The 25563-nt window shown below is 31.7% G+C and overlaps 1 protein-coding gene across 1 annotated transcript; it reads right to left on the bottom strand.

Annotated features, from left to right (window-relative positions):
- Positions 1-19501: 19501 nt before the first annotated feature.
- On the bottom strand, positions 19502-22275 carry LOC134710578 (fibropellin-3-like). Its single transcript, XM_063570957.1, has 4 exons — positions 22141-22275; positions 21594-21704; positions 20252-20339; positions 19502-19715 (listed from the first exon to the last, which is right to left on the bottom strand). Exons 1-4 carry the CDS (start codon positions 22199-22201, stop codon positions 19619-19621), a joined length of 357 nt encoding a protein of 118 aa, XP_063427027.1. The 5' UTR covers positions 22202-22275; the 3' UTR covers positions 19502-19618.
- Between the last annotated feature and the right edge of the window lie 3288 nt (positions 22276-25563).

Raw genomic sequence — 25563 nt, 5'->3', positions numbered from 1 at the left:
TTTTACTGTTTTACTGCATTCCCCCGAGTGTATCATCAGCGCAATAGTAAGGCTTAAGAGTTCTTTAAATATTCACCGAAAGTAATATGTTTGTCGATCTGACATAATGGATTCGTTATAAATGTAAAACAATTGAGCATATAAGTAATTCAAGTATTCTTCTGATGTGATGGAGCTCTCTCGGATTTTTTGGGGTTTGTCTATAGTTTTCTGTATTGTCTTTTGTAGTTTTACCGGTTTTTACCATTGCGATGTCAATTCTTCCACGTTTGAGATTATATATCCCTTTTGTTTATTCCACCTGGTTTTTTTGGCAAATCTGTATGTCAAACTCATAAATTACAATTTCATTCTCTAGTCATGACTTTACCAATATTGACTATTTCTTCATCAACTCAATAAACTACAAGGGTGTTTACCTTATTTTCTACTGAGACTACAACCACAACCCCAATGTTCAGTGCAAGTACAAAGGCAACCTTGATATCCACAACAATAACATCTGCAAGGATAACTACATCAAAATAAAGGCAACAATAGTATACCGCTGTTCAAAAGTCATAAATCGATTCATACAAAACCAATTCCGGGTTACAAACTAAAACTACAAAGAGGAAAACAACAAAACAACAGAAATACTGAATTCACGATAAACAAACGACAATACAACAAACACAAAACGAACTTTAAGATAACAACTGCCATTTTGCAGACTTGGTACAGGACATTTTAAGAAAGAAAGGTGGAATGATCCTGGTTTAGTGGATAGCCAAACCTCGCACTTTTATGGCAATGTTAATGTAACACTAAAATGACACTATTATATGACAGAAATACAGTACAAATAAATGCATGAACATTCAGGACAGAGAAATACACAAATAAATAATTCAATGGTACATTTTGTACATTTCGACATACTTACCACAGAATTAAAACAAACACGTAAAACAACATAGGACAGCACACAAGAAACACAACAGACCAACTACTGTCTTTCATCCGACTATGTCAACACCACAAAAGTGATGTCACAGGTAAATTTCTCAAAACTGTCCAAGATCATGTTTGTAACTTTGTGAACACAATCAACTATCAGAAAGGGGAAATTTTATTGGAGTTCGATATTTTTTGTTATTTTACAACTTAAATTTAAACAAATTAATTATCATTATTTCTTTGTTTGTTTATTTCAGTACCACCATGGGCAATAGTTGTTATATCAGTATCGTGTCTTGTAATAGTTTTATTATGTTGTTGTTGTTTGTGGTATCTAGTTGGATCGTAAGTATTGCATTCAAATCAAACACAATACAAATACAATGTATGTCTGCTAATATATGCATTATACACATACTAGTCAAACAGTTGTCTTGTTATTTACATATATATTGATTTATTTGCTTTTATAATAGATTTTTCCACTTTGGAACACATGTATACGTTTTAATTTCGATTAATGTGTTACTCATTTTTCATAGTTTACAATATGCAAGACATTATAAAACGTTCCTAGACGCACTCCGTGTGGATTTGATGGGATTCAAAACGTTTTGTTTGTATATACCTAATTTAAATATAAACCAATTATCAATTGATGCAGAGCTAGCGGGAAACGGAAATTATGCGGTCTTATTTTGCAACGTTGAGTATCACCAAATATCTGCAGAGTATTTATCATTTTAACACGATTCAATACGACCTAAAACCACTTCGAAGGTAAAATTTAAGTTTATTTAGGAAGCCAATTTTAATTATGTTCCCCGCCAGTATATATTATAATGCATTTTTGCTCAGTATTATTATTTCCAATGTTCTGATACTTACTTTTATTAGATGTTGATCTAATTTTTTATTCAGATATAAAAAGAAAGACAGAGTGACGAAATTTAAACCGGCCGAAGAAAACACCTGCTGCTTCGACTATTTTTCTAAAACAAAATAGTATGTTAAGACAAAGGATTAGGATACGATGTTGTTTTATGACTTTTAAGTGTTGAAATGAGATTATTATTTCAAAAAGAATGATCAATTACTTATAAATAAACATCTTTGAAGTTAATCAAACTTACATAGAAATTAATGCAAAAAAAACTTTCCTTAAATAAAGAGAAATAAAATATTCAAACGTTTTATATATACATCTCTTTTATATTTTCAATTGTTTCGTTTAATTGTCAAATTTTGTTCAACATTGCCTGCCACATGCATGACATCAATGTTGTTAACATCAAAAGAGGGGCTGGTACATCTATAAATAATGTTCTATCGTGAACAAAGCAACAGACTCTTTGGAATGAAATTTTGTCAAGCAGACGAAAAAAATCTACCAGACGAAGGCTTATATCTGAAATTTCTATTGTCTAAGAATTAATATTTGCAATCATTGTGAGTGTGTAGTTCTGGTAATAAAACATAGTTTGAATTTCAATTGCCTGAATTTCTATAGGATAATAGCAAAACATATCGAAATACGACTTGCTACTGCAATTAATTTTCTAAAAGTTGATTATATAGTTCTATTTGACTTGACTAAAGGTAATATATTTTGTGGCTGAGATGAATATTTGAAATATGTCATGTTTTGAAATTTTTAGAATTTGTCTGATTCTTAGGCTGACTGGCACTTAACCTCAATTGTCTTCAAAATATCCATGGATAAAAATGAGTAGTTTAACACGTCCATGCTTCTGTCTCTCTTCTTTCTTGTCCAACCTGATTTTTCTTGTCGTCATCTGAATGTCGACGACTAAAACATAGTTACAGTAAGTTATTTCTTTAATCATATCTTATTGTTGTATTATATAGTGCAATCATATTTTACGTAATATTTCTAAATATTTAGGTACAGTATTTACATATGAGCCACCACTATAAACTAATGATGCACTTCAATCAAACTCAATCACCATTTAAAATAAATATCTCAACTAATAAAAATTTCAGTTGGAGATCATAACAATAAAAATGTAACAGTTAGATATCTCAAGTATAAAGTATAAAATACAAAAAACAATTGATTTATAAAAAAAATGCGAATTTTGTTATAACAGTGTTCGTGATTGCTGTTGGTTATGTTTTGGGTTTTTATCATGTCTGTCATAAATCAATATCAGGCTGTCCCTTTTTTTACGTTTGAAATGTTTGATCTTTTTGACATATCGAACTTTTTATAGCTGAGTATACTGTAAGTTTTTTTTTCATTATTGAAGGCTGTTCGGTGGCCTATAATTGATCAAATATACGTCAATTTTAACATAGGCATTCATGCTTCATAAAAGGCAAAAATGTATTGGAAGGATAGTAACTATAAACATACATAACTATAATGTGTATATGTTTTTCTTGCTCAGATTTTTTGTTTTTGTTTGCTTTTACACCAAGAAAATACACATGACTTAAATAGTTCTTAAAATCAGTAGCAGTTCGTGTATTTAGACGAAATAATTATTGATGCTAATAATGAAAACAAAATATTTTTGAAGGTTTCGCATTCATTAAATTAATGTATCGTGTATTCATTTTTTCTAAATTATTACAAAACAAAACTATGACAATTCAGATAACTTGACTAACTTACGTAAGTGTTTAACATAATATTGTGAATAAACAGATCATGTGTTCAAGTTTTGAATGTAAGAATCTGACAACATTCCGTTCTACTGTATCAGATCCTAGTTATAATTACATCAGCCAATGAAATTTCAGTCCTCAATTTTTGTAAATCATTTGAACAAAACCAGAGGATTCCTTTATCCATAAAACTGAAGGTGAAGCGGAGAGTATTCAGATCTTTGTAAGCAAAGCTCTGACACATGATATGTATTCAAAAAAAATTGTGCTTATATATAAATACCTACCAACATGGACAGCAGACAAGACAGCAACAACCAAAACTCAACAGAATAAAAGTACCAGCACAAATAGATATTACTGCCCACAAATTCACTGCAATACAATAATATTTTATTTTATTAAAACTACTTCCTTCATTTACTCATTTACAAAATGAAAACGCCCGAGAATGTCTTTTAACATTTGATAAAACTACCCGGTTTGATACCGTTTTGATATATCTCTAGGAAAATTGGACATAGTTTCTTCAGCGAGATGTCAACTTCAAAGCCGGGTCTTTTTAGATGAAATGTACGTAGGGCGTAAATATAAAATCTCAATTCTAGTATCTTTGATAAGTTTATTGACCCCTTAGATTTTCTTATGCAGTTGAAAGTGTTTGATAAAGGTAAAAAAAACAAATACCAACTTCGAGGAAAATTTAAATCGGAAAACATCAAAATCTCAAGCACATCAAACAAATGATAAACAACTGTCATATTCCTAAATTGGTACACATATTTCCATATATAGAAAATGGTGAAATAAACCTAGTTTAATAGCAAGGTCACCTGGTAATATTTTGACAGTCGCATAGAATTCCATTATATTAACAACAATAGTGTGGGAAATTAGTTTGTCTTGTTTAGTTCGGAATAGAATAATCGCTACGCTAAGGATATAAGATTTTGGTGGGGTTAAATCTTTATTTGTCAATGTTGCGTTTCGTGTACTATTGTTTGTCTGTTTGTCTTTATCTTTTTCTACCAATGACGTTGTCAGTTTATTTTCGATTGATGAGTCTGAACGTTTCTGTGGCATCTTTCACTCTTCTATAACGTATTAAAATCAAAATGACAGAAGAATTTAACGTCTACGTTTTTTTCCTTCAACGGAATAGGTATTTTATTGTTACGTATATGGAAAATAATGTTGATTCGTAGTATCAACTGTACGAGCAAAAGAAGTATTCATTTTTATTCAAATTGAGTATGAATTTTTCAAACTTTTCAATAATAATCCACATTATGTGGAAGCCAACACATCATAGTGATTGGACTGGAAATGTTAAAAAAGAGTCGGATGATGTAAAGGGACCATTTCAAACTCATAAGTTGAAGAGAAACTGATAATGCTCAGGTTAAAGAACAAAACACTTCAATAATTCGATCAGGTGTTTTTTTTTAATCTGGATTGATGTAAACAAAGATTTAAGCATTTTCTATAATGTAAAATAAGGGATATGATATATCAATTAATGTTTAATGTTCAATGTACCTTTCTGTAAAGGTCTACTTACTCTGTGAACAATTCTTTCCATGGAAGAGTACGTTACAAACACAGGTGTATCCATTGATTTCATCGACACACTTTCCATAGAAACACGGCTCCCTTTCACAATCGTCCTCATCTACAATGGGTTAAAATAAATTTTTCTCTTTTGCAGGAAAAATATAGACCCAATTATTACATTAATTTGTAGTAAGTACATTCTTTATCAGAGATGTGGGAAATGATTTCTTTGAAATATTGATGATTCTGATAGATAACCGTAGACTCGAACCATTATATATGTTATCAGAATATTTTAGCAAACCCAAATAAAATATACTTGTTTTACACATCGCTAGTGAAGCCGGTATTTATCAATGTTTGATTCCATGCTTTCCAGTTTTATATGTTCATATGCAACAATTTTTGTTATTTGTCATTATTATTTCAATAAAAATGATAATATTTAGTTTATCATATAAAACCAAATAAAACAAGATGCACTTATATAATATTTTAGTCTAATTTTGATACATACTGCAATTACTGGCCATTTTGAGATTTTATTTTGTTTTTTCTGCCAGTAAATCCAGCAATTTTCAGAAATTTTGGCTGTACTCTAAATGTTTTTGTTTGAAAAAATTATTTGTTATTTTCGTTTATGAGTTTATTTCATCATTCGTCTTTTAATTTCTATTTTTAATTCCGGTAAATTAAGTAAAGGTATACTGAACAGTTGTTAAAATAGACCTACGCGAAGTGTCTGTGTATTATTGCAATTAAAAAGTCTGAAAAAACTGATAATCACAATTGAAATCATGTCTTATTTATTTTTAAGATGGGTACAATTCAAAATATGTTTAGTAAGTAAACAATGTGTTATCTTATATATGTTTTGAGTCACTCACCAATCTCACAGTTTTTACCGGTAAATCCTGGATCACAATAACAAATGTATCCGCTGGCAGCAGGCAAACATGTCCCGTGTAAACAAGAAAAGCTTTTACACAGAGAAAGTGCACTAGCATAACTCTGTTTATTATTAACTATGAATGTTCCTGAAAATAAAACTTATTTAAATGTCGATTTTGTAATATAAATAATTTTCAACGTGCAAAAAAATTCTTTACATTTTTATCGTCGGTCTTAAGAACTGATTAGTTGTTGTTGTTGTTTATTTTGGCTGATCTTTGTTCCAGTAAGCGATTGTTTTAAACTCCTTAATTCCACAAATATGAATTTAAATTAATTATAGCAGGTTAAACAAGAAGACATTGTCATGGTCTTGATTTGGAATGGGGTATTATAATAATCTTATTTTGTCTTAATGATTTTAAGAACATCTTATTAGTTGTTTTAAGTTTGTTGTCATTCTAATTGGCGTATGTTTACACAATATTGTGATGGATTCCAGATATTGACAGTCGTTTTCCAGTCGTTCAGTTCGTTTCAAAAGTCGACCGATTGGATTTCTCAGTTTTTATTTTTATTATATTTAACCTGTCAAATTTAGAGGTTCAATTAAATACTATTAAACAGACACAAGGAGGCACTAAGATAGCAAGAAGCAATTTGAAGAAACAGTTTTTGATTGAATTGTTCCCCATGATAACAAAAATCAGTTTTCCTTTTGCTATCAGGGTATGCTGTCCTCGGCATAAGTAAAATTGAGAATGAAAATGGGGAATGTGTCAAAGAAACAAAAACCCGACCATAGAAAAAAAACAACAGCAGAAGGTCATACAAATAGTCAAAAAGTAAGATTAGTTTCATTTAAATCATTGTATGAAGCAAAATGTAGAACTCCTATTTGCATGTTCGTAACTTTTTTAATGAGTAGAGAGACGATTGTCCAAATTGATTGTAGTTATCAAAGGTACCAGGATTAGTACGCCAAACGCGCGTTTCGTCTACATAGGATTCATCAGTGACGCTCAAATCAAAAATATTTATAAAACCAAACAAGTACAAAGTTGAAGAGCATTGAGGATCCAAAATTCCAAAACGTTGTGCCAAATACGGCTAAGGTAATCTATGCCTGGGATAAAAAAAATCCTTAGTTTTTCAAAAAATTCAAAGTTTGGTATAAAGATTGAACATATTATGTTTACATTTGCAAAGTGCTCTTTATCTATGCTTCGATTATAAAAGACTACCGTGTACCAGAAATACGTGTACTCGAGGGTTGAGGTGAACTTCTATCAACACAAACGACCAAAAAGTACAAATAGGGTTCAAAACATCGACTTGGTCTTAAATGAGAAATATATGTATTTTGCATATCTTATTTATATTAACGTCTAATAACCCTTAGAACTAGACAAATTGCTGTGATCAAATTCAAAAGAATTGATCCTAGTAATGACATTCTGATACAAAAATAATATCATGCTTACTTTCTATATCAAAGCTACTTTATAGTTTCATTTTCTTTTTGTTATTACTTATCCTTGTAAAATGTCTGTGTTGTGTCAAATAATTTATCATGATAATTATAAATCTATGGATAAAACTTCAAATCTTCTTGTACTCATCTGTTTTATTGTGTATCATCTTATCATTTCCATAAAGAATTAAATCGAAAGAAATCTATTAAAAACGAATTAAACTCTAACTAGGAACTATTATTCGCTTTAAAGTAAAGAATGAGATATTTGCTTTAGATCCATGAGATTTGTAGCTTATCATCTTCATTCAGAACAGGATCTGTTTACTTGATATGTATATTTGTTTTCCTAATAATATCGCACTTACTGTTCCATTGTGAATAAGTTGTGTACTTCCTTGTACTTTTACCTCCATTGATATTTCTTGGTCTTGTATATCTTGGATATTCTGAAACGAAAAAGAGGGAAACTGATATATATGTGTCAATGGCGTATCAAAGTAACACATATCCAGTGAAAATGCATATATGTTTGTGATATCAGAGGGTATAACCGCAGTTCATTAAACATACTTTCCTATTCACGCTAAACATTTTTAAGGAAAGTAAAATTATACTTTGCATTAAATTTTATGTAAGAACAAGATTGTGTCCATAGTACACGGATGCTCCAATCGCACTATCATTTGCTATGCTCATGTTGAGTGGAACGTGAAATTGGGCTAAAAACTCTAAGTTTGCATCAAAATTAGCAAAATTATATCATTGGAAACATGTGCATTGAGTAACAAGTTGATTGGACTATAACTTCCTTCATCAAAAACTACCTTTATATACAATTTTAAGCTGAGACGGGATGGACGAACGGACGAACGAACTCACTGACCTGAAAAACATAATGCTCAAAAATTGGGCATAAAAATGTGTTTAAACATAGATTTTACTCACTTCCATCACAGCATAACCCATAGTATCCAGAATTACATATACATTTATTGGAAGTAAAGTTAAACAATCCGCTGGGCCAACAGGTTTGTCCACAATACTGTTTGTCTGTTGTTATTTTCGTAAATGAACGCATGGTCAAATTACATGTTACAAGGCAGTCCTCGAGTGGTCTGTTGATATTGCAACACATGTTCTTCCTTCTTGTCTGAATCCCTCCACCACATGCTGTGGTACAATTTCCCCAAGGAAGCCATTCACTCAAATCGCATTGCTGTCTGCCAATACCACAGGCCCGGTTTGTTAAAACAGGAACAAAGTATATTAAAAATAAATAAAAACTTATGTTAATTATCATAAACTTTTCATCCATAGTAAGGCCAATCTTGAACTTCTTTTAGTGATTTTGCTTCAGCAGCTTCACGTACCACATGTATCTATATGTATATATGTGTTTATATTACCAGTCTGTAATAACCAATAATTATATTTTGATAATATCCTCTTTAATCTTGTTTTTAATATCGGATGTTTATATTCCTGACGTTAACGTCATTCCCTTAATTTCGTGAATGTAATTGTAAATAAAAAAATCAGTTATCTACTTCATTGTATTCGTTATATGTATATCCAACATTATATGTCTTTGTTAAGGATTAAATTGGTTACTACGTATTTGTTAATGACTTATATTGTTTTCAGAGGTTGGTTAGATTATAGAAATATGGTCACCAGGATGTCTCCGTCAGACCTATCCTAATATAGGTTCAGTTTTGCTGTGTGAAATATGAAAGTGCACAGCAAACTCTAGTTCCGTTGACTGGTGACTTAAAAAGTAATTAAACGTATAAATGAACATTGGCAATCATTATTTGGGTTCGTTGGTGATCTAATAACGCAAGGTAAAATTATTGGTCCTTCCAAATTGTGTTTCTTAAGTGCTCACGATGTTTGTAGCTTTAAAGATATGTTGAGAATTCATTTTGAGGGTTTTTGAATAAGAAAATTAAGTCATAAGTTTCTTAAATACCACCCTTCAGATGTTCCCAAGACATTTATCTGTCAGACCTTAGTATCTATATCGTTTTAATATCGTCATACGTATGTAGCAGTGTATCCAAAGGGAACGAACTTTGATGTTCTGGTAGGCGGTAACAAGCCGATTAATGTATTGTTTTAGCTTTCAAACGTTGGTCATTTTTAAAATGCACTCAATTCAAGACTGCAAATAAGCCTTGGTGATGATATTAATAGTAGTTTGGGTTCGTTGATGATCTAATAACGCAAGGTAAAATTATTGGCCCTTCCAAATAGTGTTTCTTAAGTTAAGTGCTCACGATGTTCTTAGCTTGGAAGATGTGTTGAGAATTCATTTTGGGGTTTCTTGAGAAAATAAATTATTTCATAAGTTTCTTTAACATCACCCTTCAGATGTTCCCAAGACATTTATCTGTCAGACCTTAGTATCTATATCTTTTTAATTTCGTCATACGTATGTAGCAGTGTATCCAAGGAGAACGAACTTTGAAGTTCTGGTAGGCGGTAACAAGCCGATTAACGACTTGTTTTAGCTTTTAAAACGTTGTTCATGTTTGAAATGCACTTAATTTAAAACTGCAAATAAGCCTTAGTTTTGATATCAATTTTACTTAAATATGAGTAAGGGCTTTACTCAAAATGAAGACGCGACAAGATGTCGTGTACAAAGGCTTTACATAAAATGCTTGAAAATGTGTACAAAGATATTAATGCATGCCGAATGTACCACTATCTTTGTTCACATGAACAGCAGTTATCTAATAAAGACAAATGTAGGCAATTTGTCTTGAGACAGATATTAAAAGTTAAACTTGATTTTTAAATCAGGCTTGTTGTCTACCAATTAAAACGTAAGCTCTAATGAGTTTAACCAAAAAGTGAGAAAGCTCGATTTACGGTATATCTTCTTACCTCCTTTTATTCCTTTTGAAAGATGTTTAAATTTTTAAATACCTTAAAGTTGACACATTGAAACTAGCATAAACGTTAACACAAAAAAAAATCACATGATTTTGCATTAAAATAGTACGTTATTTTACCAAAATTAGGACATTGACGAAACTCCCGCGATTACTTAACGTATGAGAAAAGAAGATTTGGTATGATTGCCAATGAGAACGCTCCCCAATAGACCATAATAAAACAAAATTAACAACTATAGATCACCGTACGGTCTTCAATTATGAGCAAAGCCCATACCGCAAAGTCACCTATAAAAGGCCCCGAAATGACAATGTAAAACAATTCAAACGAGAAAACTAACGGTCCTTTTAATGTAAAACAAAAAATAAACGAAAAACTAATATGTAGCACATAGACCATTTCTGACATGTAATATTATTGTATGTCGAACATCTTATTACTGCAATAGAGAAGATGTTTGCAGTGCACAGAGTGCACTACCAAAGGAGAACGGAAAACAAATATGTAACACATAAACAAACGACAACCACTGATTTACCGGCTCTTGGGACAGGCACCTACATAACGTAATGATTTTCTCTTGAAGTGAACTACTTTATATATTCCAGACGACAATGGATCTGTAATCTCTGAACTCTGATTTGAAAAACTTTTTTTTATAATCCGGAGTCGTATGCAATTATATGATCACCAATGGCTAAAACTATCATAAATAAATCACCCATAGTATGCCTCCTATGGATACCTGAATGCATTATAATTTAGATTATAAAATTGAATCGGTATTATAAATGTTTCTGTGCAAAAATAATAAGATTTATACGTGCGAATTGAAATATGTAGGCAAATGCGATTACGTAATCTCGGTACCTATATTGTATTATATATATCTTTTGCAATTAAATCAAATTACTTTTTGGGTTGACACAAAATAAAAATTAAACATTACGAATTTGCGGATTTCGAAATTGCCACATTATTTATTTATTGTTTCCGTCCTATAAGGAAACGAAAAGTATATGTTTAAATTCATGTTGCACCTTCGTTTTCAGCAAATTAGGTTTGTTTGATTATGTATTGGTAATGCTCTAAAACTTTATATTTAACGTTTGTTTAAGATTCAAATGTTGACATTGTGATAAAAAAAAAGTCGTGTACTTTTCATGGATATCTGAGGGAAATCAAATTGAAATGTACTTTTTGCCGTACAAAAATCCTCTATATTGCAGTAATAATACATTCTTCATAGAATAATATTACAGGTACTAAGCTTTTCACATTGAATCTGAATCGAATCACTGTGATAAACGTGATCTGTAAACTAGTCTTTTTTAACCCTTAGTTTCCACTCAATAACGTTTTGGTTAATATGAGTGATCTAAATCGTATATTTAAAAAAAATGAATTAAATTGATGATTCTTCATATTTTAAGAAGCAACTCAATAGCATTAAATAATACTATGCCTGAGTTTGTTTCGATTATTTGGCTGGGTTTTTATTTCGTTGGTGGGGGATTTTTTTTTCAGTTTTCTGCAGAAAGACATAGTTATGCAACTGAATCCATTCTTATCAAATCTTCGTTTCTTTGTTTGCATTGTTTTACTATCGTAAAGGCATTTTACAGATGGCTTTGTGGTATGGGTTTGCTCTATTTTTTGTGATCTTCTGTTTCATTATGTCTGATTTGGAGAATTGTCTCTTTGGCAATCATACATTTATCTTATTTTTGATGTCGTTTTCGTTAAATATTAGCTTGTCTTTGTAATATGATCCCCCATTCTCTTCTCTATAAGCCTATGGATGGGCTTACATAATTATAATTTAATAGATGAAAAAAATCAGTCATGGTTTCTTTTATAAAATACTAAAATATATAAATGCACCTTTCAACATGCTTAGTGTGAATAAATTTCACCTGTCCACGCTTTACTACATTTAGTCATTTTATCTAAACCTAAATAAAGGCAACAGTAGTATACAGCTGTTCAAAACTCATAAATCCATAGACAAAAAACAAAATCGGGGTAACAAACTAAAACCGAGGGAAACGCATTAAATATTCATCGTTTATAATTGATTAACTTTTTTTTTATCGATGTGCATTACTTTTAGAACCTTGGGGGAACCAATCAAATCCCTCTCCCCTTGATCTTTTTCTGGTGTCTGACCGGTCACTAAATAGAACATTACTATTTCCAATAATTGACAAATAGTTGTCAAAATCAATTTGAAATTATTATTAGGAAGTCAAAAAAGAAAATGTATTTATATTGCTGAATTATAGCAATAAATAACTGTTTACTTTGAGAACCGTTGTCAAGTTTTTCGGGAACCAAAATATATTACCAATCGTACATTTAATATAAATAAAAATATTTTAAAAATATTAACATCTGTATTTGAAGTAAACGTGAGTTATTGCGGAAGAATTATATACTCGATTTTTTTCATAAATACAAGATCAACAAATGGAATATGTGGCATGGATTATGACATGAATGGTTTCCAGATGCTTGTAATAAAATTTTGTAAAGAAAGTATATTTGAAAATATTCCTTTCTCCATTAAACTATGTATGAACTGCACAAATATTGTTCTTTAAGTTTGTACTATATGATTAGTTTCTTTTTTTCAACTTTTGTTATAATTATTTGTAAATAATATGTAGCAAAAATATATTTCTTGGAAAAAGAGGCAGTAAAAGAAAAGTCCATAAAGAACTGACAGATCAAACGTTATCAAGCAGATGAGTTGGAGATTACTGTCATATTCTTGACTTGGTACAGGCATTTTTTGGGGAAAAAGAGGGCGAGTTAACCCAAGTTTCATAGCTAGCTAAACTTCACATGTGTATGAAAGTAATAATCTGCTATAATAAAACATAAAGTCGGTGAGCAAACCAAACAGACATACAAAGATGAGAAAGATATCAAAAGGATATTTTTACTCATATATATAAGTCGAAACCAAACTGACAATGCAGAAAATACGACAAATGATATAAAGAAAAACTTCATAACATGAATCACAGCATAGAAAACTACAGACGTACAATACAAAACTCACCAAACACTGTGAGTGATCTCATGTACTCAGGAAGGATAAGTAGAAACTGAGCTACATATTGTACCTGTCGTTTTACTCATGTAAGTAAAAGTTAAATGCAACAGTAGTATACCGGAGAGAAACGTTCATACATATATCATTATTGTCGACACAACACGCAAACCGTAGAACAACAGCGAACATATTCAATAAACAACAGACCCCACAGAACATCACAAACAGTGACGAACTTAGTTTACGATCATGCCATAAAACATAAAATATATATATTATTTTCATAATGCCAGTTGAAACAATATTTATGACGATGATATTATTGAAAAGACATTTTATAATCATTTTGACTACGAACGATAACCTATAAAACATTATCCAACCAAACGATGAAATCAACATAAAAAAACCAAACATCAATGTTGGATGTACAAAATACTGAGACACATCGTACAACAATGCAAATTTACACTGGGTATCACAGTCATATTCGGGAATATAATAGGTCACGTTTGGTACTTGACAAACAGACGTAACAGACAAACAGGGGCGAAAGATACCAGAGGGACAGTCAAACTCATAGATAGAAAATAAAAATGACATCAGGCAATAATAGTACAGAGGATACAACATAGAAAACTATGGACTAAGCATCATGAACCCCACCAAAAACTGGGGGTAATCTCGGGTGCTCCGGAAGGGTGAGCAGATTTTCATATGGCACACATTGTGTTGCTTATGATATTAAAAATCTGGTGAAAAGTCTAATTCGGTAGGTCGCATTCATGAAAAGGGAAAGGGGGTTGGGGTTACGACATAAGGAACTTATCCGATAGCATCTGTCAAACGGTAATTCCATAACGGTCAACAAACTCATAATGGCGCCAGTAAAATTTACGAAGGGATGATGATTGCAACTTCACCATTTGGAACTCTTTGTATACCCCAACAAATTCGTGATGGTGCCAATAAAATTTACGGTGAGTCATTATTAATCTTTCTTCCTCATAAAATCGTTGGCGCAGTTTTTGTGTTCGGAGCACACTGCTGTATATGAAGTCAGTATAGTTCGAATATGCACGAGCATAACGTACGCATTTAGATATTTAACTACCATACGACGAGGCCGCAAAATGGGAAATTTATAATTGGGCTGTTGAAATCATATAAATAAGGTAAAACAAATTAATTTGGTCACATGCGAGGAAAAGAGAACGTGACTTGACCATATCCGACAACTGTGAAACAAATATTTCTTACCTTGTGATGTCGTCAGTAAGATTATTTAAAGGATAGCTTCAATATTAACGACCGAGAAATATTAGATCAATATCTTCCTTGTAAGAAGCAACCCTCTAGCAAGAAAATCATGATAGGAAAATCAAGCCCTGGAATATCGTATCAACTTGAAGATCTAAACTTCATAACCAGGCGCTATTTAAATGTTGCTACACAAAAATTGAAACGTGGTGCAATTATTTCTTTTCGTTAAATTTTATTCTCAAGCGCTCTTTATTGTCTATTTCTAGATGTACATATGAAGAAAAACAAATTATATGATTGCTAATGAGACATCTTGACAAGAGACATGAATACACATAAATTAATCGTATGACACTCAAAGCAAAGCCAATACCGCATATTCAGCTATAGAAGGCCCCGAAATAAACAAAACAATTCAAACAAAAAAATAACGACCAAATTAATGTTCGTAAAAATGAGTGAAAAACAAAGGTGTTACACGGTAACAAACGACAACAACTGAATTTCTAGGCTCCTGGCCTGCCACATGAACATACAAACAGAATGTGACGGGTTCAAACATGTTAGCATTCCTAACTCTCCCCTTAACCTCACATCAAGATATGAAGCAGATTTAACTGATGATGTTGTTTCCTTTATAGGTTCGATTAGTAAGATGTGTTTAACATAATAACCAGCATTTTTGATGAGATGCCATATATAGCGGAAACGTGAAGTTCGGATAATAGGTTAATGTTAAAAGAAATTAGACCCCGTGTCAAAGCTGTGTAAACATACATTGTCTTATCGGGGCCTTTTATAGCTGACTATGCGATATGAGCTTTGCTCATTGTTGAAGGCCGTACGGTGACCTATAGTTGTTAATGTCAGTGTCATTTTGGTCTTTTGTGGATAGTTGTCTCATTGGCAATCATACCATATCTTCTTTTTTATATCATAACTGACTTAAAATTCCAAACAAATATACAAATAAATCTATCAAAGACAACAACAACAAAACGACAATTGTTAGTAGTTGGATCATATCTAATAGTCTGTATAAAACCACAAGCTCATACCTCATCTTGAATTCTATTCTAATTCTATCCTATGATGGGAAAATTTTTAGAAATTCAAATTAGACGTCGATTTGTGCGTCGATCTCCTCGGCTTACTCGGCTGTGACTTTTATGTGTGCTGCTTTATGATGTTGTCTGTATTTGTTTTTATTCTGTAGTGAGTCACTTTGTCGGTGATATATCTATCATAATTAAACATGATATACTGTAGTCAGTTTTATAAATTTACTATATGCAAAAGTATGAATTATCCTAAATACTAATGATGTTCTTATCACATGCAGATAACCTTAGACGAATAAGGCACAACTCTTTGGAATTTTATATCCTCAATGCTCTTCAGCTTTTTATTTGTTTTGGCTGTCGAAGTTTTTTATCTGAGCGTCACTGATTATTTTTGTGTGTACGAGACGCGTGTCTGGCGTATTAGATTATAAATCTAGTACCTTTTGATAATTATTATTTGTGCCTTTATCTGTCCTATATGTTCTCCAATTTATTTGTGTCGTAGTCCTGTCATGTACTGTTATAATTTTAATGTTATATTTAACATTGCCAATAAAGCCGCAGGTTTGGCTAGCCACACGACCAGGTTCAACTCACAGTTTTTTTTCTGAAAATGTCTTGTACTAAGTCAGGAATATGGCCATTGTTATATTACAGATGTTCTGTGTGTGTTACATTTTTGTATTGCGTTTCTGTTGTGTCGTATTTTTCCGCTATTTTGATGTTTTTCCCTCAGTTTTAGTTTGAAACACGGGTTTTTGTATTTCTAGATCAATTTATGAATTTCGAACAGCGGTATACTACTGTTGCCTTCATTCGTAGCTCCATTGCTTGTATGTTAAATCCTGCAATTTTAAATATTTATAAAATTTAGAATGGAAATGGGAATGTGTCAAAGACACAACAACCCGACCATAGAAAAGACAACAGCAGAAGGTCACCAATATGTCTTAAATGCAGCGACAAATTCCCGCACCCGGAGACGTCCTTCAGCTGACCCCTAAATATATATATTCTAGTTCAGTGTTAATGAACTCAATACAAAACTCAAAATTATACACAAAAACTAAAATTAAAAATAATACAAGACTAAGAAAGGCCAGAAGCTCCTGACTTGGGATAGGCGCTAACATGTGGTGGGGTTTAACATGTTTATGATATATCAACCCTCACCTAGCCAATGCAAAAAAGTAAACGCATATTTATACGCACATTCAAATTCAGTTCAAGAGAAGTCCGAGTCTGATCTCAGAAGATATTAAAAAGGAAAATAAACAAAATGACAATAATACATAAATAACAACAGACCACTAGCAGTTAAATGACATGCCAGCTCCGGACTTCAATTAAACTGATTGAAAGATTATGTTTTCATAATATGAATATCTTACACAATCCTTCCCGTTAGGGTTTAGTATCATGCCAACATAACTTATATGAGAAGAACATAACTCGTGTCATGCCAACAACTGATTTTAAATAAATGTGTTTAGTTCCGATGCAAAGACCCTATAAATGAATCAATATTAAAGTCAAAATATGCAATCTTTAACAGTATTGTAACTATATCCTTTTTAATAAGTTTATTTAAAGGTTTTGTTAGCTTCTGAGGTAAATACTGACATATTTTGTGCTTAATAAAGAATATTTCCAGAAAAGATTGGATGTGAAATACCTGCACGTATAAGAAGTTTGCTTATTGAGCTATATTTACGAATGATGTCCTTGTTCCGATGATAAAATTTAATAAATGCTTTAATAGTTTGTGATATCGAAAAGTAATGGCTACTTTGTCTGAATATAGAATAAAGTGGCAGTCATTGCGTGTCAAAAGTATACCGTATCCTGATTCAAAAAATTCAACACACCTTTAATTGCATATACAAGCGTACCGGTTTACGAAAGTTTGATAGCATAACAAAAGGTAGTTCTGATCTAAATAACAGGGCAAATGTGCCCTCCTATGATAATGTAATGTACCTCTTTATTAATCAGTAGAAAGGTTCAACAAGGGCTCTCAATGATCCTCAGTCCCCAAGCTTTCATTTAATACCAAACTATCTAATTATTTCACATATTGACAAAGATACAGCTGTGCATAGAAACTGTTTTGTTTAAAATCGTGTATGTTCTTTCCAATCGGGCCTGAATAAGTGGTTCTACACCATAATGCTTTTTCTATATACTATACTGTCGACATGCCGTTCATCAGTTATATCTTATATCATCAAATTATATATAATATACATATCTTTAATTTCTATGAATACGATTGGTTAAAAGTAACCGCATGAAGAACGTTTATTTTCCAAATTAGGTTATTTGTCCTGGCTTTTATCAACTAACGGTTAGTACTTTATAAAAAGAAAACGGTGTTGAGGGAAAATCTGAGAGGTTTAGACAGATGAAGAAATTGATGATTAGGGATTGCAAATAGCAGTTTTTTTTGTGAAGACCAATGGAAGTAGGTTCTTAATACTAATAAAATTGAGAATGGAAATAGGTATTGAAAACTTGATCACTTTGATAGGCTATTAGTATAAATACCACATATTACGATATTTAGATACATTGTTACATAGTGTACTAGTTGCCTAATACGATAAATATGGGGTCAGTTAATTCCATATGCTGACTGCAGCTTCGCCCTCACACTATATGGATTATACTGACCCCATATATATCGTATTAGGTCATTACCACATTATGTAACTAATATGATTTTCTTGTTAAATTTAGAATCACTTCTCAAATTGTCGTTGCCAAGTCTCTAAATGAATGTTGTACTTTAGATCATCATTTTATTTTTGTATCATCTGTAGAGACCGCGTATATAAAGCAATACAAAGAGTTCCGATCCTTTACTAAGTTTCAACTGAATATTAAGGTAAATGAATTCAAGTGCATAAATGTCGAAACCAATTCTTCAAACGGGTGCCTCGATAGCATCTGATTTTTAGTACAAATCTACAAATTTACAAACAGACGTGACATGCAGTTTGATTTTCTGTGTTTGCATCTGTTTCTTGCAAAACTTTACATTGAATGTTCAAAATGGGATAATTAAGTGCATCAAACGCACATTTTTTTACAGAAGATTCATCGAAAAGATATTTCTTAACCTAACCTTAAATCCTGTTTGAAGTAAAAAAAAAAGTAAACACTTGAAATCAATTTGGTTTGGTTTAGGAAATGATCAGATGCAAAACTTTACACAAATATAAAAGATCTAAACCCAAATTTTTTACTGAGTTATACGATTAAGACATCCTGAGGCTGGACCTTTTGCAGCAAGGGCTGTAAAACCAATGAGAGGGCGTACGTTTAGCTCTGCATGTCAATGAAATAGGCAGCAGCTTGCGATGTAATGAGCGCATTTAACCCGTACCTCGTGCATGCAGACATCCCATTCTTCACACGTTAAGAAACACTTACAGCGTCCGTATGCAGTCTATTGCAAAAATTTCAAAACTGCATGGGGAATTGCAGGTTAATTTTTCTTGAGAATACAAACAATCACTTGAAAACTTCGACGAACACATGTATATATATGGTCGCGTATACATAATGGTAATGTATGCTATCAAAGCTGTGCTAAATAATTTATTCCCTATTGCTAAACAATAAGTGCAATTCAAAGATTAACCACCATAAATTCAAAATATTATAATCTCATCTGATTTCTAAATAAGTTCGTTTCCTCTCTTCTCATTTTGCATGTTAATGCATTCGTCATATTGTATTACTAATTGAAAAAAGCATACACAAAGTTATATACATTTAGATAGACAGAAAATAAAAACTGTGTCATCTTGTTTCAAGTTAGCTCGTTCATGCTCTTTTTGATTTCTTTGTAAATGGAGGAGGTTTCACTATTCTAGGAGCCAATTGTTTCTCGATCCTGTCCTCGTCATCTCTTTTACTCGTGCTGAAATAGTTATCAAAGACAAAATAAGCATTGTAACTAAAAATGGTAAATTTGAAAAGTAACGAACGTTTGAATATTCACTTTTAGAGCAAAGGACGATGCACAGAATTTAACTGTACTCTCATTATAACCGTTATAGCATACCTGTTATTCTGTTTATGATGAATTTTGTGTCTTTTCTGTGCTTGATTTTATTGTATGTTCTTTTGTTCGTGTTGAGTTTTTAACTAAAATATTTTCAAAGGAGGGATTGAGATTTTGAAGATCTTCTTTAACTAAATCACACATACAGGTGCAAGTTCCAAGTAAAGAACCTTTAAGATGGTGTCTTTATTTCATTTCTTATTTTGTATTGTTATTTGAAGAATTGTTTGAAGACATCTCCATTTTGTAATTGTCAACATATGCGCTTCTTTTCATCTTATAGTTGCAAATCGTCTTTATCAGTACATAAAGGACATTCATGTACAATATATATGTTATTTTAAACTTGTTTATACTAAGTTCGAGTATAGCAAATTGTTTTAAATACTTACCAAGAAGAGATACAACACAAACAACAACACAATATCAACAGACCAGCAAGTGCAGCAAAACACAATGACATTATCCCCCACCATTTCACTGCAAATAAAAATGTACTTTCAACTTTACTTAAAAACAAGCCTCTTTCGAAATCAATATTTCATTTGAATATAATTTATCTTCGACATTATTATTTTTTACAGTATATTCTCTTAGTAACTGTATTAAGAAAAAAAACTTCTTCTCATTTGCACTGTTAATAGTTATTAAAGGTACCAGGATTATATTTTAGTACGCCAGACGCGCGTTTCGTCTACATTAGACTCATCAGTTACGCTTAAATCAAAATATGTATAAAGTCAAACAAGTACAAAGTTGAAGAGCATTGATGATTCAAAATTCCAAAATGTTGGGCCAAATACGGCTATGGTAACCTATGCCTGGGATAAGAAAATCCTTAGTTTTTCAAAAATCTAAAAGTTTTGTAAACAGGAAATTTATAGAAATGTTCTCATTATTGATATTCATGTCAAAACCGAAAAGTTGACTACTCGGCTGGTTATACCCTCAGGGACAAAACGTCCACCAGCAGTGGCATCGACACTGTGGTGATAATAATTATCAAAGGTATCAGGATTATAATTAAGTACGCCAGACGCACGTTTCGTCCATAAGACTCATCAGTGACTCTCAAATCAAAATATGTATAAAGCCAAACTAGTACAAAGTTGAAGAGCATTGATGATTCAAAATTTCAAAAAAGTTGGGCCAAATACGGCTAATATAAAAAAGAACATGTAGTATGACTGGCAATGAGACAACTATCAACAAAAGACCAAAATGAAAAAAACATTAAAAACTATAGGTCACCGTACGGCCTTCAACAATGAGCAAAGCCAATACTGCATAGTCAGCTATAAAAGGCCCCGATAAGACAATGTAAACCAATCCAAACGAGAAAACTAATAGCCTTATTTATGTAAACAAAATGAACGAAAAACAAATATGTAACACATAAACAAACGCAAACCACTGAATTACAGGCTCCTGAATTGGGACAGGCACATAGATAAATAATGTAAGGTAATCTATGCCTGAGATAAGAAAATCCTTAGTTTTTCGAAAAATTCAAAGTTTTGTAAACAGGAAATTTATAAAAATGATCATATTATTGATATTCATGTCAACATCGAAGTGTTAACTACTGGGCTGGTGATACCCTCGAGGACGAAACGTTGATGAAATCTACTACATTTGAAATCTAAATTTGAATTGTCACATTTGATTCGTACAACATTTACTAGTTGTCTTCTAAAATTCTTCCTAAATGATTATTGAAATTAAGTAACTTACTTTTGGTGCAGTTTAATCCAGTGAAGAATATATTACAGTCGCAATGATATTTATCCACCATGTCAATGCAATGGCCAAATGAACAAGGCTCTTCTTCACAGTCATCTTTGTCTAAAACATTAGATTTAATTAAAACAAGTGAAATAAAGTGAGAAAAATTAATCCTGTCGGAAATTCCTAGTCAAGTCTTCAGCACTCCTATATTGACATGACATATTGATGGGGCCATTTGCTGTATAATTAGCGACATGTATTCATAAAATAGTGTTAAAATCATTCGAAACACTATGTCTCTACACCAAGGCATGTATTCATAAAACAATGTTAAAAACTTCAAAACACTGTGTTTCAACACCAAGGCACAAGGCACAGATGGCCTTAACCAGATTCGGTAATTTGTTTTTGGGACTTTTCTATAATGAATGCTATACAACTTCGTAACTGATTTGCCTTTTTAACTGTTGAGCTTATGCAATATCATGACAAGTTTATTATTGCGGCCAATCTGTCTTCCAAAGGGAAGGTTCGATGATAATAAGATACATACCGATCTCGCAGTGTCTTCCCGCATATCCAGGTGAGCAGAGACAGAAATAGTCTTTACCCATTTGTACACACGACCCATTCTGGCAAAGTGAAGACACGCATGATCCGCCACCATGTGGTCTTTGGTTGTAGATGGGGTGTCCTGTATAATGTCAGTATTTTCATATTACTTTTATCAATGAAACATTTTTTGCAACCAACAAATCCTAATTATAGGAATAAGAGCGGTGCAAAAAAAATGTTGCTCCATTTTTTTAATTATTATATCTTGAAGAGAAAATACGGACGTAACCGCGTTTTACAAATTTTACTTCAAAGTTCTCTGAAGTTTGGCTCATTTGGCTTTTTATTTTGTAGTTTATGCAGTGCTTGGTAGACTGGCAGATTTGTCTTTTTTTATTTTTATTTTTGATAAAAATTCTAAAGCCTTTTGCTTCGACTTATAGGTTTTGGATGTCCATAGTTTTTTCAAAAAATAATTATTCAAATCTCAACTCCTGTCCGCTTTTTTTCTAAAATTAAATAATAAATGCTGTGAAATTATTCACGTTTTATCATTATTATCAAGATATTAATAGTTACCTTTTGGTTTTGTCTTTAAAAATAAATTAAAATATCCACGATTGCTGTTTCATGGGAGCGAATGAATGATTTGATTTTAACTGTCTTAATCATTCACTTCATAGCTTAATTTGTTTTTTATCTATCTAATTTGCAGAAACAAACTTTTAGTTAGTATCAATGTGTTTTACTATTAATGAACCTAATTTTAATACGTAATAATTAATACCACTAAACAATCTCTTCACGTACTTGGTGTGTGTGTAGGCAATGTAATCGGAATTGTTTTAAGTTTTTTAGTTGTTTGAAGTTCTTTTGTTGGACGAGTTGTTGTTTGAACTGCTGTACTTTTCTTGGATGTTGTTGGATCAGGTGTTCTTTTCACTGTTGTTTTTTGTTGAGTTGTAGTTGGATTTGTAGTTGTACTTGGACAGAACGTTGCATTATAACTCGTGTCTGAAACGTAAATTAAAATAAAACACACCTCTAAATAGCATGAACTACTGCTTAACTAAGACGTATGCAGGTCTGAAAGCGCACAACAGCTGCTCATCAATAATGTAATATAAGCAGTTTTCACGTTAAGTCACAGCGAAGTTTGACTTCAGTAAAAGAGTGAGGAAGACGCGTCCCCAATCACTACACCTCGTTGCCTCGATTTTTGGCCTAATTTTATTTGCAAAGCCATCCTGAGTAATGTATGCTGTCGTGTTGCTTCCTATTTCTCTTGAAATCTTCTTTGTTTTTGCTGACCTTTGACTTATGATTCCGAAATAACTTAGAGTTTAGAGATAACCTCCTTGGTCAGACTTTCACTACTATGAAAATTCATTGCGAATTTGATACATTATTTCGTCTGAATTAAATGTTAGTAATTAAGAATTATTAAGTTTTTTCGGAACAAAATATCATAAGTTTATGTGCCAAAACCTGAAATTTTATTCTGAAAAAAATCGACGAGAAGTTTTATATTGTAAGTAATAATTTAATAATTATATATTTTTTTACAATCCAGGTTTAATATTTATTACGTACAAACATATTGTTTTAGTTGATTATAAATATGCACAGATCGGCTTATGTATACAAAATGTATCTTTTATAAATGTATTATGTAATTTTATACAAAAGGTGAAACGTTAATAAAATATTGAATTGAATTGAATAAAAAAATAAAAAGATAAAATCGTTATGATGCCAAATGTTCACATACATTGCTCACAGTGACGTCCTGTAAAACACTGCCTACACTGGCAAGTAAAATTATTTTCTGAACGAATACATCTTCCATTGTTCATACAAGGTCTATTCAAGCAAGCATCAACTGAAAAATAAAACAAAACATTAGATTTTTTTAGGTATTTTATTATTTCAACGGGTAGGTTGTTTTTTATGATTTGCCACGATATTGAAAGACGATTAACGGATTATATTCTGAAACATTTATCATTAAATATTATTTTGTTATCATACATCGAAAACTACTTCCACGAAATCTTTATTATTTACCTCTGTAACTTCAGTAATAACAAAGTATTGTGAAATACAAATAAGCAAATATTTAAAATGTCCGTAAAACTGTGTACTTCCACGATCACAAATACTCTAGCATATCAACAGCTCATCAGTAACTACTTCGGTACCTTAATGAAATTATGGGCTGTTTTAAAATTTTAACAAAAAATAAGGAATTTCTTATCCTCAATCCTTGTTCTGATTCCTTGTCCGTGTTTTGTTCCATTTAAATCCATGTTTGTGTTAACCAGCTGACTGTTAATGACATTACTATTTTGGTTTACGTTTTTTTCTTTTTTTCTTTCTTTTATTGTTGTTGCTTTGTGTTAATCAGGAAGAGTAAAGGTGTTTTCCACTTATTAGTTTCATATTTTGTTTTTATGCTTTCAATAGCCAATGTTAAGAGAGGGTTTGTGTGCTCGCAAATATATTTAATCTCGCCTCATACATAATGTTTCTGTCTGAAGCTTGTAATTCTGAGATTGTCATATGTATAGCTATGTATAGTATTTGCTTTTCATTTATTGTTTTGTTCATAGATCAAGCCAGTAGTTTTCTCGTTTGAATTGTTTTGTCATTTTTTATAGCTTTCTAAGCGGTATGGTAATTGTTTCATGGTTGGAGGATGTACGGTGGTCTCTGGTTGAGAGTTGACTTTTTGACATTCATAACACATCAATTTATTTTTATTTTGTAATCTTTTGTCCATTCTATCAGGTTTCCTTTGGTCAAATAGCTTGCAATTCTGGTTCCATCCACCATTTTTTACATTTGAAAATGCCTCGGAATATGACAGTTCTTGTTCATTCGTTTTGATGTGTTTTGGTTATTTGATTTTGCTATGTGATTATGGACTTTCCGAATTGATTTTCCTCTAAGTTCAGTATTTATTTGATTTTACTTTTGACATCCTTGATCTAGCTTTGAAAATATTCGAAAAAAAAGTTCCGGACGATTAAACAAATAAGCGTCTTGTGCGCTCCAAATTAATATAATTTTTAGAACACGATACATATTCACAGATTTAACACCATTAATGATGGTTTAGAGCACTTCGAATTAGTTTTCATGAGGGATTTTTCTATATCAATATTTGTTTTTATAAAAATTAGGATTGAAAGTTATCAAGATTAATGTCGACTAGCTATAAGACCAGATTATCAGTTTGAAATTCGGTGGATTCCCGTCGCTATCAATTTCACTATGAATCTAACCAAACATATGAGATATAAGTATTAGTTAACCACTTGTCTGTATATAATGAATTACTTACCATATTGACATACGTTACCATAGTAACCTTTTGAACATCGACATGCAGGTTCAATCTCATAATGACGATTTCTGT

This window comes from Mytilus trossulus, chromosome 1 (genome assembly GCF_036588685.1).
Source record: "Mytilus trossulus isolate FHL-02 chromosome 1, PNRI_Mtr1.1.1.hap1, whole genome shotgun sequence".
In the NCBI taxonomy this organism is placed as follows: domain Eukaryota; kingdom Metazoa; phylum Mollusca; class Bivalvia; order Mytilida; family Mytilidae; genus Mytilus; species Mytilus trossulus.
This window is presented reverse-complemented; position numbering and strand designations above follow the sequence as displayed.

What these genes read in the sequence shown, in the direction of transcription:
- LOC134710578 (XM_063570957.1), bottom strand. Translation starts at nt 22,201, where the DNA reads ATGGGTAAAGACTATTTCTGTCTCTGCTCACCTGGATATGCGGGAAGA. An exon ending in GGGAAGACACTGCGAGATCG is followed by an intron (nt 21,705 to 22,140) that starts GTATGTATCTTA and finishes CTAATGTTTTAG; the next exon opens with ACAAAGATGACTGTGAAGAA. An exon ending in TGGATTAAACTGCACCAAAA is followed by an intron (nt 20,340 to 21,593) that starts GTAAGTTACTTA and finishes TTTTATTTGCAG; the next exon opens with TGAAATGGTGGGGGATAATG.